The following is an 18,172-nucleotide window of genomic DNA, read 5'->3' as shown; positions in this document are numbered from 1 at the left end:
ACGTTTCAGGCATAAGCCCTTCTTCAGGAATGAGGAGGATGTGCCAAGCAGGCTGAGATAAAGGGTAGAGGGGAGGGAATTTGGGGGAGGGGCTCTGGGAATACGATAGGTGGAAGGAGGTGAGGGTGAGGGTGATAGGCCGGAGAGCGGGTGGGGGCGGAGAGGTCGGGAAGGAGATTGCAGGTCAAGAGGGCAGTGCTGAATCCGGGGGTTGGGACTGAGATAAGGTGGGGGAAGGGGAAATGAGGGAGCTGGAGAAGTCTACATTCATTCCGTGCGGTTGGAGGGTTCCTAGGCGGAAGATGAGGCGCTCTTCCTCCAGGCGTCGTGTGGTCAGGGTCTGGTGATGGAGGAGGCCAAGGACCTGCATGTCCTTGGCGGAGTGGGATGGGGAGTTAAAGTGTTCAGCCACAGGGCGGTTGGGTTGGTTGGTCCGGGTGTCCCAGAGGTGTTCTCTGAAATGTTCTGCAAGTAGGCGGCCTGTCTCCCCACCGTATCTCCTCCACTTCCCGCACCTCCGCCCTTGAACCCCACCCCTCCAATCCCATTGGTCCTCACCTTCCACCCCACCAACCTCCGGATACATCCTATCATCCACTGTCATTTCTGCCACCTCCAAACAGACCCCACCACCAGGGATATATTTCCCGCCCCACCCCTATCAGCATTCCGGAGAGACCACTCCCTCCGCGACTCCCTCGTCAGGTCCACACCTCCCACCAACCCCACCTCCACTCCCGGCACCTTCCCCTGCAACTGCAAGAAGTGCCGAACTTGCGGCCACACCTCCCTCCAAGGCCCCAATGGATCCTTCCATATCAGTCGCAAATTCACCTGCACCTTCACATGCATCATTTACTGTATCCGTTGCACCCGATGTGGTCTCCTCTACATTGGGGAGACAGGCCGCCTACTTGTGGAACATTTCAGGGAACACCCGCACCAACCAACCCAACCGCCCTGTGGCTGAACACTTTAACTCCCCCTCCCACTCCGCCAAGGACATGCAGGTCCTTGGCCTCCTCCATCACCAGACCCTGACCACATGTCGCCTGGAGGAAGAGCGCCTCATCTTCTGCCTAGGAACCCTCCAACCACACGGGATGAATATAGATTTCTCCAGCTTCCTCATTTCCCCTCCCCCCACCTTATCTCAATCCCAACCCCTGGATTCAGCACCGCCCTCTTGACCTGCAATCTTCTTCCCGACCTCTCCGACCTATCACCCTCACCTCCTTCCACCTATCGTATTCCCAGAGCCCATCCCTGAAATTCCCTCCCCTCTACCCTTTATCTCAGCCCGCTTGGCACACTGCCCTCATTCCTGAAGAAGGGCTTAAGCCCAAAACGTCGATTCTCCTGCTCCTCGGATGCTGCCTGGCCTGCTGTGTTTTCCAGCACCACATTTTTCAACAAAGATATATTGCAAGGAAATGGCTGATCACTTCCAACATATGAGATCATGGTACTTTCATTCAGCTTTGTTCCTATTTTAATCGTCATCATAAATATATTTTATTTAGCCATTTGCTTTGTTGAATCATTGTAAATCCTATTTTTAAAAAAATCTTTGTCTTCTACCATTTTGGTAGTTGCATAATAGAATGAGAATGGATTTGTTGACTAATTGGTGTTTTTAATATCTATCAATTAGTCTACAAAAGACACACACCTGATACAACGAAGACATCATTGGTGCAGATGCTTTAATAAATATGTCCAAATTATTTTTCTTCCCTGTCATGTATGCCATGTTTGCCATGACACGTTTTCTTTCAATTATTCAAATACAGAATTGTAAAGTATTATTTTTAGAAAGAAATTCATTTGATTTAGTTATTTCTGGACAGGCTATAGGAAAATAGTGTCAGTGGGCACTTAATAAGTAAGTCTGCATCACCACTAGAAGTTGCCAGTAACAACATGGGAACTTAATTGTGTTTTAAACAATCGCTCTTACTTGTTTCAGGTGAATGGTGTAAACCTTCGGAGTGCTACCCATGAGCAGGCAGCAGCAGCACTCAAAAGAGCTGGTCAGACTGTGACCATTGTTGCCCAGTACAGACCAGAAGGTAAGCATGTGTGTTGTACTGAAACTGATTTTGAGTGAGGTGCTTCGGTGCTTCTGATGATAATTAGGTAAAGCCAGATGTAATGTGTAATAACCATACCTTACAGCAAATAGTATTTGTCCCTAGTTTACTTATGAATGCCTGATAGTTTAATAAAATTCTTCAAAATGTTAGTCAGTATCCCCTTCACATTCAGTTTTTCCACGTTGATGCTTAAACAAAACTTAATACGTAGTGCAACATGATTATGAAATAATCTAAATGAGTACTATTTCAAGTTGAACACTACACCTGAAGTTAAGTCTCAAAGGCTATTTCAGTTTCCATAGTTTTTGTTCTCTCTGCGGTGCTTTGAGTCCTTTTCAGGGTAGGTTTAAATTGCCTTCATATTTTGGAAGGAACTTGGAACTGACCCAATACTATATATGGAACACAACATCAGTACAATTCTGTAGGATTGTTTATTTGGATTGAACTACTGTAGTCTATGTTTGTTGCCTCAAGGGGGCCTCAGTGAGCCATAGAAACACAAACTGCTGGGGCCATTGAAATGAGATTCAACAAAAAAAGACAATTCAACTTCCTTGTTCAAAAAGGTAAAACAACACTGTCATATATCAGTGATGCAACCAATTGATTTGAAGTGACCGGGAATTACTATGATCAAATGGACAACTACAACTAGTGGAACTTTGATCCCACACCTGTTCTTCGTGGGGAAAGGAAAGAGGACAAATTTGCAAATTATTATATTTAATGTTTTGAAAACATTCCTATGCACTTCATATGCAATTAGTTATTTGTTGCAGAGTCACAGTAACACTGTAGCTAAATTCCACAGCCATATAAAGTAATTGTATAAATATTATACAATCAGTGGGCGGCACAGTGGTTAGCACTATTACCACACTGTGTCAGAGACCGGGGTTCAATTCCCGCCTCGGGCAACCGTCTGTGTGGAGTTTGCACGTTGTCTGTGTGGGTTTCCTCCGGGTGCTCCGGTTTCCTCCCACAGTCCAAAGATGTGCAGTTAGGTGAATTGGCCATGCTTAATTGCCCGTAGTGTTAGGTGAAGGGGGAAATGTAGGGGAATGGGTCTGGGTCGGTTTCTCTTTGGAGGGTCGGTGTGGACTTGTTGGGCTGAAGGGTCTGTTTCCACACTGTAAGTAATCTAATCTAAAAAAAATTATAATCAATGTTTCATGGTATAGATTAGGAAAGAAATCTTGCTTATGACACTTTAAATAATGCCACAGAACCCTTAATGCACAAACACATTTTCAGTTTCACGTCTTCTCTGAAGATTGCTTTATTTTGGTAAGTTTATTACTTGGTGCATGCAGAAGCTCAACACCGCTCATTGAGTGTCTAAACTAAGCTATGAAGAAAATTACACCTGTGGAATTTATGTTCATATCATACTAGCCTGGAGAATGAGCAAAGATTTCATGATGGCTTCAAATAAAAGCTGTAATAAACTACAAAAAAGTAGCTGGTCCAGACTCTCTTACTTGAATAAGGTAGTTCAATTTGCTTTTTGTCAATTAAGCAATAGCTATACATCACATTTCTTTCTTTGTACGAATATGCCTGAAAGAAAAAGCCAAATGTTGATACAAAATTAATGTTTCATTTTTAATTATTCCCTTGGAATCTTTTGAATATTCCATTCAACATGGACCATTCTGGTTATTCTTCAATCTTAGAAAGTCTGATACTTCACAACTGATGAGTTTTCCATCTAAAGAGAGAAAGCAACGTTTAAATATCCAACAGATGAACTAGACCATCACTTGCACAAAAGTGATTTCAGAACTCATTCTTACAACTCAATTCGCAGAAATATCCTACCTCTCTGGGCACAGTTCACCGAGATCCTGTACACTCGTCAGCTTTAACTCTTCACAGAAATGTGTGCTGCTCTTTGAATCCTCCTTGCTGATACATGTGCACTAATTACTCTTCCTTAGTTCAAGTTGTTGATTTGGTCCTCTACAAGCCAGTTGAAGCTATCATTCTTCTATCCCTTTCAGTCCAGTTATGTGCTTTTCTCCTTCAAGTTAATACTGGTTCTCCTCTACTGTTCAAGTGCTAACTTCCACTCTTTTCCTTCTGCCTTCCCCTCTACCTTCAAGTATACCTGTACCTAAGTAGTGGAACTATTCCAAGTAAATACACCAGGGTCAAAATTATTTATTTTTCTTGAGAGCTCCTTTTTATATTTTTTCAATTTTTTTTCATTCTCACTAAATATTTTATTAGATGATGCAGTCACGTGGTAATTTTACCTTCTGTGTTTATGTTCTTTTTAAGGATTTCTCCATTAGATAGATAAAATGACACAAATACAAAGGATTGCATGCATATTATTAAATCTTTTAATTTGGAATCTATCAATATATTTTTGTGAGTTTAATATAAATACATTTTATAAACCTTATCATTTTATGATTTATCAAAATAAATAGTTAAATTCATAATTTATGGAAAAAATACAACATTAAAATGGAGTTTCAAGGAATTATTATTTCTGTACACAGGAAAAATATAACTTATGAATTGCTTCCTGAAAACCTTTGTGAAAATTGAATGCAGGATGCTGGCTATCATCTGGGTTAAAAAATCTACAGCCTATCTATTGCTTTTTATTCTGCGCTTCTATATATAAAAAAACTTAACATCCTCAGCAATCCTGATTGCCTGTCCATTACAGAACGTTCTTCTGTATGCCCTATCCTCACTGCAGGTTAAGGATGATAATTAGTAGTGAAGTCTAACAAACATGACTGATACTTGGGCTTCTCTTCTCTTGAGGAAAAATAAAGATGTAAAATAATTAATTGTAAATGATAGGTGTGAAAACAGAAAATGGATCCACTCTGCTGAGAGAAAAGCCAACAAGACACCCATAAGACATGGTGTGCAGAAGGTGCCAGGCAGGGGTGAGCGAGGAAGTGTTAGGTATGGTGGAGGAATGAACGAGGGAGGGAACAGTCCCTGTGGAATGTTAATGGTGGAGGGGGTGATGTATTGCTGATGATATTCTGCTGGAGATGGTGAAAGTAGTAGAGGATGATCCTTTGAATGTGGAGACTGATGGGGTGGAAGGTAAAGACAAGAAAACCTCTATCATATTCTCAGAGGGAGGGGGAAGGAATGGGGCAACAGTCCAGGAAATGGGTCAGACACAGAAGAGAGGCTTGTCAACCACAGTGGACCGTTTCCTTGGTTGAGGTATAAGAAAGACATATGAGGTGTGCTCTGATGCAAAGTGGCATCATTGGAACAGTTGTGACCAAGGCAGATAAATTGGGAGAATGGAATGGAGTCCTTCAGGAAGCAAGATGTAAGGAAGTATTTGGGTCAAGGTAACTTTGGGAGGCTGTGGATTTGAAATGGATATTAATGGATAGCCTATTCCCAGAAATGGAAACAGTGAAGTCAAGGAAGGGGAGGGAAGAATCTGATGGAGTCAGTGAAGGTGAGAGAGAGATGGACATTGAAAACAAAACACTTTTTTTCCAAATTCTGGGTGAAAACAGGAAGCAGAATCAATTAGTTCATTGATATATCAGAGAAAAAGTTGTGGAAAAGAGGTCCAAATTGATTGGCACAAGGAATGTTCCACATAACCCAAAAAAAAGAGGCAGGCGTAGCTGAAGCTGACACCCCCTTATAGCTGTGTGAATATATATAATCACAGTTGGAGAATGTGGGACAAGTTAAAGGAGAGGTTGTTCAAAGCAAGAACAAAATAGCCAGGTGAAAGATGTTGGTGGTGATGGATGGGAACTGATCAGATCCCCTTTCAAGGAAGAAGCAATGGGCCTTCAGACCATCCTGATATTGAATGGACATGTAGAGAGATTGGACACACATGGTGAAGAAGACGCAGCTGGGCCAGAAAACTGGAGATTGTGGAACCATGTAAAGAGTTATAAATGGGCAGATTTTGAACAAAATGTAAAATATTCATCAAAATGTGAAGAAATAAGTTGAGTGGGACAGGAATAGGCTGAAACAATGGATCTGACAGGGTACTCTTGTTAGTGGTTTTGAAAAAGGGATAGAAGCAGTGTTGGGGAACATTGAGATGGGAGCTAAGAGGGGATAGAGTCAGTGATAGTGCTGGAAACAGCAGCTTAATGTTCAGTGTTGGGGTCATGATCCAGGGCAAATAGAAGGAAGTGCCTGACAGCTGAGGCATAGATAATGCAAGGTACACAACAGCAGCACCACTTCTACCAATAGGTTTGATAGCGGATTACATTTGAGAGAATGAAGAACAGCTAGTTCAGAGGTTGTAGGTTAGAGTGGTAAGAAGAGCAGAGAATTTAATATGGTCGATGTCACATCAACAGTTCTTGATGAAGAAAACAAATGCAGATAAGTGGCCACAGCATGGGGTCCACGTGGAGGCAGAGTATTGGAAATGAGTGAAAGATCTCTGGAGCAGGGAGAGGACCCCTGTCTAAACAGGTGGGTACATAGGCAAAGACAAAGGAAAAAAAGTTAAACAGCATGTCATGCCTGAGCTGTGTTGAGGTGAAGCAAAGGGATACTTGTAATTTGCTGAGCACAGATCATTCAGCATCGGAAGATCAGAGGACATAGTGAATATGCACCAAGAGGAGGGAAGGGAAGGGGAGGAAGAATTCAGAAGGGTGTTCATATCTGTGAAGATAAAGAAGATAATCAGTTGCTGCTCGTTAATTCATTGGGTGGATACAGATTCAAACAGAGACAAAAATCTTCTCATCAGCAGTGCAGGGAGTAGCTCAGCTTACCAATAAATGTTAGTCTACAGCCACCATTCTGTTAACCACAATATGAATACCTATGATATGCATATAGCTTCAACAACAGTTGCTTGTCTCTCTGCAATGCAATTGTATTAAATGAGCTATCTTAGCAGCATGTATTCTTATTTCTGGACAAGTGGAGAACTGACAAGCAATGTTCCTCTCCTGGCCCTTGACAGACACAGTAAACTGAAGGATAACACTTTTATATAAAGTCCAGCAGCTTCATTTCCCACTTTGTTGCCTTTAGAAAATATCAATTTATCAGCATACAGTCAACTACATAATGTGGAATGGAGTCACAGGTAGACCAGAGTAGCTAATGATGAAAGATATTACTTACCCACTTCACCAGTTACCACATTTAATTGAATTCAGTTTGAAATAGTGATATTTGAATGTAATTATCAGTACCAATACCTTAACGCTTTCACTAACATGTCTGGCTGATGCTTTTACGTGCACTCCCTTTGATTGGAGGCTAGATTTCTAATACTTACGAGATTATACTTAATATCATAAATGTTTTCACAAATATTAACTCTGGTTTGTTAAATTCGCAAAATTATAAGCCATTCTTTTCAAACAGTTTTATAATTTTGCAGAAATGCACCTGAAGAAATAATCATAAATGTCCATATAATCTTGATAAATGTATCAAAGAAAGCATCAGTCAAAATGTACAGGGCCCTGACTGATATGGACTAGGGTGGAAAATCTGGGGGGAGTTGCAAGCAAAGTCAATCGAGGCCTTTCTTTATGTCAGCAATAACTGAGTGCATTTTCCAACCGAAGTCTGACGTCAACTTGCAATTCTCACTAGACAGTGGCAAGATGCCTATTAAGAGGGATTATTACAGGCTTTCATGAACAGGGGGGATTGAGTTTAAGAGCCACAGGGTTTAGCTGCAGCTCTATAAAACCCTGGTTAGGCCACACTTGGAATATTGTGTCCAGTTCTGGTCACCTCATTATAGGAAGGATGTAGATGCTTTAAAGGGGATGAAGTGGAGATTTACCAGGATGCTGCCTGGATCGGAGGGCTTGTCTTATGAAGAGAGGTTGAGTGAGCTATGGTTTTTCACACTGGAGAGAAGGAAGAGAGGTGACTTGATAGAGGTGTACAAGGTAATAAGAGGCATAGATAGAGTAGATAGAGACTTTTCCCCAGTGCAGAAATGCTGTCATGAGGGGTCATAATTTTAGGGTGATTGGAGGAAGGTATAGGGGAGATGTCAGAGGTAGGTTCTTAACACAGAGAATAGTGGGTGCGTGGAATGCACTGCCAGTGGTGTTAGTAGAGTCAGAGACATTAGGGACACTTAAGTGACTTCTGGACAAGCACATGGATGGCACTAAATTGAGGGGTGTGTAGGTGAGGTTGATCTTAGACTAAGATAAATGCTCAGCACAACATTGTGGACCAAAGGGTCTGTACTGGGCTGGACTATTCAATGTTCTATAAATTGTTAATGACATCATTAACTGCACTCATTACCTAATTAAAACTTTTCAGCCAGAAATGCCAAATGGATGATCCTTTTCATCTCCTCGAAAGTCCCCAGTATTACAGATCAATTTACATCACGTGTAACCAAGAAACTATTGAAGGCACTGGATATTGTAAAGGTTCTGACAATGTTTTGGCAATAGACCTGAAGACCTATGTTCCAGAACATTGCGTACCCCTAACCAATTACTCTAGTTCAGCTACAACACTGGTGTTGTAGACTGAATTTGAAAGATATGACTATGTAGGTCTCTGTGCTGCCATTCTCTGTGAGGAAACTAAACACTAAGAATTCCAGACATGAAAGTCGAAGCAGGTACCTGATGAGTCCAGTTAGCCATCCTGGTCACCAGGAAACAAAATCTCAGTGAACTGGCCGTACCCATACTCTATACAATGATGCTGACATTTCACTCCTGCCAGCCTCTCTGGATTCTCATGGCACTACGACAACCCTTTTAGAGGCTGCTTCTGCATTTTTAAGCCTGTACTAAATGTGCTGTGTGCTTAAGGACAGGCACCTAGTACACAAATTGGACCAGCCCACATCTAAGTTTGCTCACTTGCTCTCTTACTACTCAGTCACCATTAACAGCCCACTTGGGATACTCACGGCATCCCTGCCTTCCCTTGTGTTGCCTTCCCTTGTTTTTTTCCATTTTTTTCCCCCAGGTTAGAGCTACTAGTCTCACAGCACATCTGTCTTATCTTGCTGTTTAGTGTCAGGAAGCTTGCCATAGTTTTAAGCCATCCTCAGACAAGTCAAGGGAGGTAATCTTCAGCTGGGTGGGGTCGCAGCATATGAAGTGAAGGCAACATTAGTATTAGTCCAAGAGTAATGGTCTATTCTGGCAAGACCCAGCAGTGTCGGCTTCATCTAGACATGGGCTAGCAATTAATGTCAGGGGTCCTATAGGGTGGGGTGGGCCCAGTCAGACAGCCACTCAGGGTAGTCATGGCCAGGCTCCTCACCTCTCTGGGACTGAGGAGCTGAATGTTGGGCTGTTCACCAGCTGTCTTGGCTCTTTCTGCTCTATTATGGACCGTTTTTCCTGGAATGAGAGAAAAGGGAAGGGTGATGTAAGATGAATGTGGGTGGTACATCTGTTTGTGGTTAGTGCTGATGATGGTGGAGAAGTGTCAAGTTATCCTGAGCTAGTGAGCAGGCAACTCAGAGTCTGTGTAGAGTTGGGAGGGGGGGGGGCAGTTGAGGTGGGTGAGATTGAGTGAGGGCAGATGTTGCAAATAATAATGAAAGTGGTAAAGTTTTGATGGGAGATGCATGCAGTTCCCAAGACAGAGTGAGTGTAAGGTATCAAAGAGAAGATGATAGCACTTAATTTAGCTGATTGGAGGTCATTGATCTTCTTCCTTCAATGCTGGGCATTCCTCCAGACCACTGAGAGTGAAAAATAACCTGGTTGGAAATCTCAAATAAGACTGATAACAAATAATCTTGTGGCTTCTTCTTCTGGTCTTTGGGAAACAGGATTTGTTCCTCTGCAACATCCCATCAACTAGGACATCTGGGTGGCTGTCTACAAAGCAAGGTGCCACTTTCTCCATATTTGCCACATCAGGGACAAATGTCGGGAACCCTGTCAGACTGACAATGCATGTCTGAGTACACAACAGCCTGTTCAAGATGGTGCAGGTGCCAAGAGTAATAATCTATTCTAGCAAGTCCCTGCAGTGTTGAGTTCATTCAGATATCAGGGGTACTATCGGGTGGGGTGGGTGACTAATGAGTGTGAGAAAACAGGTTAGTCCTTGAGGAGAGCAACCTGCCGTGAAACTCAACAAAATTGACATTAAGCCAAAAACTCAGTAAAATTTTGCTGAGTTTATTCACACACATATTACAATATCATTTCTAAGCAAAATGATTTGTTGACCTAGGATAAACCTTTCATTTAAAACGTTGAATTGATAGATTCCAGTCTCATTTTTTAACCTTTATCCGAATTCAAGTAATCACACTTTACTGTGCTGATGAAGAATTTATTTAGATTGGAGCTTCTAAAACTGTTGGTGTTTGTGAAAGAATGGCATGGTACCTGTTGATCTACTCAAAGATGTACAAAACTATGATCACTGGGTCAATATTAACAGCAAAGACGAGGGGGAAAGAAGTTCTGAAGTACCTGGAGAAATGTTAAGCTGAATTAACACTGAATTCTGGGCAGTAGAATGGAGGTAAGAGAGGTGAATGGCTTGGGAAGGGAAAAAAGAAAGAGGGTTCAACTGTAGAGTATGAATAAACTATTAGAGATGTGGCTTGAAAAGAGTACTGAAACCTTTTACCTAGGCATTCTTCCCTTGTACAACAGACAAAAGACAGGGAGTCAACTTGGACTTTAATTAAACAAACACTTTTTATTTAACTATTGAGGTACTGATTCTCAATATAAATTCATTGAGCGTTTGCTTCTTACTACATATAACCTAACTTCAACTTTAACTCACTTCACTTGGCTTCTCTTTATCTTATTTTAATTTTATTCACATTTTTAACTCCAATTTTTACTCTATTAGCTTGGCTTGAAACAAAACACTACTCTAATTCAAGTGAAGTGGCCAATTTTGCTGTAGGTGTAGATCTTGCCCCATGGTTCTTTGTCTTTTCTGAAGATAACCAGGGCATGTGCTTCTCAAATGTTGGTCACCTGCAAAATCCATTGTCTGGAACCATTCATCCCGAAGAATGCTCATTTTCCAGAGACTTCTCTGGCAATTAGCCAATGAATTGATCAAACCTAATCACAATGTTCGACTTAGCCAATGGAAATTATTGGTAAACAGTTCCCAAATGCTTATACCAAGTTGTAAACAACTGCATTATATGCTCTATATAAGGTCATAGTGGTTTCAGTATGTCTAGCAGACCACCATAAAACCTCATTTATTTGGTCAACACAGGAAACTGCAGGTCACAGCTTACAGGACAAGACCCAACAAGTCCTGGCTGCAGTTTTAACCTAGGTCAGTGTTTAAACTAACTTGGCAAACGTTCCCGGCATGCTCGATTGTAGTTCTGAACCAGTCTCATAGGCATTTCTGCTGTAGTCCACCCAACCACAGGGGACAACAGTGTAGGAAGTTGGGAGTGGAGCTTTAAATTAGGCTTAATACAAAGCATATTGTATGGACAGTCACAGACTATGAACAGATGAAGAAGATGTTATTAGGAAGAAAGTTACTGATCTTTAACTGTTTAATAATGCATGCATAATTGCGAAATGCAGTTTAAATGCTGAATATTCAGCGGGTCACCATGCAACTTAGATAAAAGCCTGTATTAAATGTGTGTTAAAATATGAAATTCTTCTGATTGTTTTAATACTAAATTCTGTCACAAAGTTAAACATTTTCAATTACTCAGTAACAAAATTCAGAACAGAATGGCTTAAAAATGTAAATCATTGCTTTAGCTCCATTCCTGTGGGAATGTGTTCTAAAAAGCAGCCAAACAGCTGTGCAGCAGCCGGGAGTATTTCCATCAGTGGTTTTAATGCACAGATTAAATTTAGTAATCAAGACATTGCAAGCTACTTACTCACAATCTGATCCATGGTAGAAGAGTCTAAAAGTCATTGCACTCATTTAGAATTATTTTTAGTTTGGGATTACATCACACTCCAGTTAGCATTTGTATCATCCATTTAATTAAGTTTTACTTTCGGAATTGAAATTATCTGGTGTATATTCTTCTGTCATAGTTTATGTCAAGACCACTGGATTAAAATTTAATTATTCATTGAATCAGAAATTACTGGACCTCAGAACATGAAACATCTTCCAAAATCTTAGAAACCAAGTCAAACCACATCTGTAGATGTTAATGTGAGGATAAGATCAGTGTCATCGAGCTTAGTTGCAATGTTAGGGAGCAAACAGTTCCAGTCCATTTGCAGTAGTTTGGCAGATCCATTCTCTGAACAGTATCAACACTCACAGTCTCTAGAGTGAAACCCGTAGAACAAGTTTCTATCACATCCCAGTCTCTCTCAACAGTTTCTCTGCAGATAATTATCAGTCACAATGTTATTTTTAATTTTCTCAGTCCCTGTGACTTTAGCTAGATTCCACACCACAGACATATTTAGATGACTACATTTTTGGATGTTATCCACAGTTAGTGTCAGCTGGATTGGTTTACTGTGCTTCAAATCTATGATAGTTCCCACTATTGTAGTCTCCTAGAATGTATCCTCACAATCCCTGTCCTTCAGAAGGTTCCTGCGATCCTATGGATGGTTTTTTTCAGCCTTGGAGAAATCCCATAATTCTAGATTTGTTGATGAATTTGTGTTCAAATTAGTTTCCAGTATATTCTAGACGATGAGAAGAAACTATGTACTTTACAGTGGGTGTAGGTAACATACGTTTGTTGAATTAGTATAGTAATTATGCAGTGGATGGTTAGAGTGTGGTGTTTGGTTTCTGCACCTATCCTAATTCTTTCCATCTCACTCTCCTCTTTTTAAACTCATTTCTGACCTAATGTTGCCTTCTTGGGTTTAGTGTCAGTTATTTTTGACTACTGGTATGCCTCCATGGATCCACTGATGGATTATTTTCTACATTAAAGTGCAATATATATATAATTTGGTGTTGCTGCATTCCTGAAGAAGGGCTTATGCCCAAAACGTCGATTCGCCTGCTCCTTGGATGCTGCCTGACCTGCTGCGCTTTTCCAACAACACATTTTTCAGCTCTGATCGCCAGCATCTGCAGTCCTCACTTTCTCCTTGCTGTAAGCTTGGATGGGCAAAATTAATGGTTATTACAACCTTGTTTAATAGAGGATAAAAATAGTGAACTTTTACTCTAATCATTTTTGAGATATCCTGCAACATGTGTCAATATCCCTGATTAAATAATAACTCTTTGCCCACATCATTGTAACATACTGGAGTTGAATGTTTCCTGTATCGTGAAGACTGCTCCTTGCACAATAAGATACTGTGAACTTGAGTCTCTTACACTGTGTTTGTGGCTGATCCAAAGTTTTATTCATCATATGGCTTTTGATACTGAGTTCACCATCCTGAGAGGAAAAACAGACTAACTTCAAGCTTTGTTCACAGTTTGGAAATTACTAACAATTGTGATCAAAAGATTACTTGCAATGTCCTTAAACTGAACTTTGTCCAAAAATGACTACACTGACATATTATCTACCAACCTTTAGAAATGAAAAAAAAACTATATTGGGCAGAATTTTAACTGTTGGTATGTTGTGTTTGAATTCTAAAAATGTGGCAGCCGATTCTGGACAATTGAATAACTCAACATGAAGCTGTCGGTTTCCATTTTTAACCATATATTTTTGGAGATGGTAAAGAAACATCTCTGAGTTGTTAGACATGTAAGAGACCAATTTTTTTGGGGGGGGTGGGGACGTACTATAAACTAAATTGGAAGTTGGACTGCTATAACTGAAATACCACAAGAGATTTGCAACTTAAAAGTTATGTGCTCCTTATTTTTGAGCTGTGTGTTACAATGTTACTTTTTGAACTTTGAGAGGAAGAATTTGAAACTGATTTGGAGTGAGAGACTTTTGAATTAAGGAAGTTCTGTCTTTCAACAATCCTGCTGACTATTAAAAGTTGCAAATGCCAAGGCAGCACTGATAGAAACTTCCAAAGCCTACGTGTGCATGTGCGTGTGTGTGTGTAAAAAGACAGAAAAACCAAAGCTCAAAAGAAAGATTCCTAATACAAGAATTACTCTAGGTCCACCCAATAAACTAATGAATCAAAGAAGAACGTTACCCTGCAGACAAAAGCCTGACAATTCCCATTCCTAAAATGTGAGAAAATAACTTTCCACCTATGATCTGGATTTTTATTGTTGAAATTTTGTTTACCCTTTCTTTATTCTTTTTCCACTCATACGTGTTAAACTGTTTGTCTTTTGCCTGTCTTAATTGTGAGTGTGTGTGTTGAAGGAGTATAATTTAAATTAGAAATCTTTCCTTTTTTCTGCTTTTGTTCAAGACGAGTGTGCTACGATAAATAGAGTTACTGATGAACTCTGACATGAATTGTTTTTGTCCTGAATAGGTGTCAGTCATGCAAACTGTGATCTAATTGGGATTTTATACATTTATACATTTTGTGATAGCTGTGGAACAATGTGGACAATTATCAATACACTCTTCCCAGTTAAGTCAAAGGATTGAGGGCTCACCATTGGGATCTTTTGATTGAGGGTGATATAAAGTTGGATGTGGAGTTAGTGTATGTGATAAAGGATAAAAGAATACTACCAGATTTATCATACTAAAGTAAGATGGCATTGGAAATAAATGAAATCGTCCTCCAGTTGGAACAGGTATCCCTGATAGACTTGTAGGAAAATAACAAAAGGCAGATTGCTGTAATTGGCAAATAAATTAGGGGTAGAATTGCCTGCCAAAGAATCTGGCACTTGCAGAAATACAGGAGGGACTAGATACAGAGTGGTTGAGTTAGCCATGATTCAATCACAATTAAAAGCTTGAACAAAAAAAGAGTGGAGGCAGGATGAGGTAGACGAGGGTTTTAAAAAGCAGGAAATTGAGATAAGAATGCTTGTTAGAACCCTCATTTATTTTTCATTATTTTGTTCTTTATTTAATTTTTGGTTTTGAGCTGTGAACTGTGAAATGAGAGCTGAAAGGTGGCTTTTGAAACTGTGAGCAGCAGCTTGTGTTTAAAAAATAAACAAATGAGCTGTTTTTGAGGCCAGGCCTCAAAGTAAATTGCAGATTGTTTATTGTTAAAAAAATGTTCTACACATTCTGGAGAAACTTTATGCTGAAGGAGATGGCAGGTGTTGAATGTTAACTGGGACCGTAGGGAGATGGTTGGTCTGGCAAAGCGAAGCCAGAATTTGAATTGGTATTTGAATCAGGTACCTGCAAAAGCTATATGACCAAGGTTTGCTTTCTCTCTGGTTGTCCTCTTAGCATCAACTTGGTGTAAGTTCAGAGAATAGAATCTCAATTATAAGAACGAAATGAATATTCCTCAGAACCTACTGGATACTATCTGCATGCATCAGTGTCATTACAAGGCAAGATATGATTCCAGTTGTTGATGATGTTACAAATGTGGAGACTACTTACGTGAGCTGGCCAGTTGCATCTCATTTACTTTTCCATTCTGATTTATTCTTTAACTCTATCTGTTTATCTGCTTGTCTTTGTATAAGAGTGGAGGCTAAAATTAAAGAGGATTGGTTAACAGGTTAGACATTAGTCAGACTACCTTGATGTTTAACTTTGCTCTGCTAAAGTTACTGCATTGTTAATAAATTGTAAAGTCTTTGGTTTGAGCTATAAACATGTGTTTAGTATCAATTATCCACAAAGTACAGAGGAACCCCAGCATTCGATTATCTGAATATTGGACTATCTGGCAAGATTGCAAGGTCCCGCGTTCAGGTAGACTATTCCTGATAGGCTTTTGCCCGAAACATCAATTATGAAGCTACTTGGATGCTGCCTGAACTGCTGTGCTCTTCCAGCACCACTAATCCAGAATCTGGTTTCCAGCATCTGCAGTCATTGTTTTTACTACGTTATCCAGCATTTGAGTAATCAAGCGAAATACTGCCCGCCCATGTCCTTTGGATAATTGAGATTCCTCTGCATTCTGAAATATCCTCCTAATGTCTAGATTGATCTTTCCCTCAGCCTAGTATGCCAGTTCACTTCAGCTAGCTCAGTTGCCTCTATTTAGGTTTAAAATACTAGTCTTTTATCCAATGGTCTTCAAAAGTTACATGATCTTGTCTAACCAACAACTGAGCCCTGTACAATTTCACTTGTGACATTCCCAAATTGTGGCAAAAAAATGTTAAACATTCTGTGCAACATAACATTATCCAAACTTCAATTCTTTCAAGTTTATATTCCAAAAAAGGAGTATTTAGCATTGGAAGAAACTCCAAACTCCTGTGTCAAATGTGATTTCTCTTTCATAAATGCATGTGGACTCTGCCAATGTTGTAATTGTTTCTAAGTGTCTCCTTATCACATGCTTTATAATAGAATCTATTATTTTTCCTACTACTGACACCAGGCTAACCTTGTCTTCAGTTCCCTGTTTGCTCTCACCCTCATTTATTTGATAAATGCAACCTTCCAGGCACTGTTCCAGGAGCATTAGAATTTTGAATAATGATCAACAATATATCCGTTATCTTTATAGACACATCTTTCAGCATCTAGGATGAAAATCATTGGATCCCAAAGACTTGTTAACTTTCAGTTCCATTAATTTGTCCAGTATTACTTATATAATAAAGCACTTTTGTTTTAGTTTTTCATTCTCACCAGTTCCCGGAAACTCTTACTTCTGGATGATTTCTTAAAGCATTCTCTGTGAAGACATGTAGAAAGTAGTTATTTAGCTTCTTTGTCATTCTCCTATTTCCTGTTTCTGCCTGTAATGAATCCATGCATACCTTCCTAATATTTTCCTTTTAACATTTCCCTAGAAGCTTTTAGAGTCAACTTTTATGTCTCTAGTTTACATTTGTATTCTATTCTCCATTTCTTTATCAATTTCTTAGCCCTCCCTTGCTGAGTTCTGATATACTCCTAATGCTCAACCTTTTGACTTTGGCAAGTTCATAAACCTTCTCTTCTAAAGCAAGATTCTGTTTATTACAGGCAGAAAATGGATACAGAATTTAGCAAAAAAAAAATTTACTCAGCTTCTCCCTTGATTTATATTTTTTTTCTCTATAAGTAGAAGGTTGTAATGCTGGGAAATGCATTGTTCAGGGATGATATAATGGTAACATTTGTAGAGGTTGAGACTTCAGTGTGAGATGTCAATAAGATACAGCCAAGTGTTCGTATTGGTTGTTCAGGCTTTGTTTGTGCACTTTAGGAAATATCAGAAGAGAAAGCAATGAATGGAGATACACGTTTTGTTGACTGGGGCAATTCTATGCAGGAGAATGCAGGGGAAGATGGAATGTGAGGGTTTTCATCTGCAAAAGAGTTGTTATTACCACGGTGCATAAGGAAATGGTAGATACACTGCAGAAATATTTATGTCCATCTTAACAGTGGAAGGCAAAAATTAGATACCGGAATTAAAGAGTAACAAAGAGTCTAATATGAATAAGAAACTTAAGGTAATTATCAGCAGAGAAAAAGTAATAGTGCAATTTAAGTTACTAAAATCTGATCAATTTCTAAGGCCTAATGGACTACATCTTAGCTTTCTAAAATCAGCCCGACAGATAACAGATATGCTGGTTGTGATTTTTCAAAATTCCCAAGATTATGGAATAATCCAAGCAAGTTAGAAGTAAGCAAATGTATCAATGCTATTTATGAAAGGGGGAAAGAGAAAAGAGGAAAGTACAGACGGTGTTAGTTATTAAGAAAACTCTGGATTCTATTGGTAAGCAAATATTGATGAAAAAAGATACATTTTGTTAATGCTTTTGGCTTGATGCAACTTTTCAATTTGCAAAAGCATACAAAGCAAAGGGAAAAATTTCTACTGAAAGACTGGAGAGTGCTGATTGGATCACTAGTGGACAATGATTGATAATTATCATGATTAATATAACAATTAATGGTGACTGTCAGTTTACTACCAAACTGTTTAAACTTTAAACCAGACAGGTCAACTTTAGTCAAAGCATTGCCCTGAGAAATAAACCTGAGAATGTGACCTATTTTGTTGAACCAAACAAATATAGTGTTTATACATTGTTAAACTAGCTGATGTCATCACAGGACAGGTCAGATTCCATGGTTTAGATCCGATTCG

General features: G+C 39.6%; 1 protein-coding gene across 11 annotated transcripts in view; it reads left to right on the top strand.

The window, feature by feature from the left end:
* dlg3 (discs, large homolog 3 (Drosophila)) overlaps window positions 1–18,172 on the top strand; it is a 534,760-nt gene that overhangs the window by 401,391 nt on the left and 115,197 nt on the right. For all 11 annotated transcript variants that reach the window (XM_072595179.1, XM_072595178.1, XM_072595175.1 and 8 more), the window contains one exon: window positions 1,970–2,072. In XM_072595179.1, coding sequence (XP_072451280.1) covers window positions 1,970–2,072 — 103 coding nt within the window. The remainder of the gene's footprint in view (window positions 1–1,969; window positions 2,073–18,172) is intronic.

Source organism: Chiloscyllium punctatum, chromosome 25, assembly GCF_047496795.1.
Source record: "Chiloscyllium punctatum isolate Juve2018m chromosome 25, sChiPun1.3, whole genome shotgun sequence".
Taxonomy (NCBI): Eukaryota; Metazoa; Chordata; class Chondrichthyes; order Orectolobiformes; family Hemiscylliidae; genus Chiloscyllium; species Chiloscyllium punctatum.
Note: the sequence above shows the minus strand (reverse complement) of the source record. Positions and strands in the feature narration are given on the sequence as shown.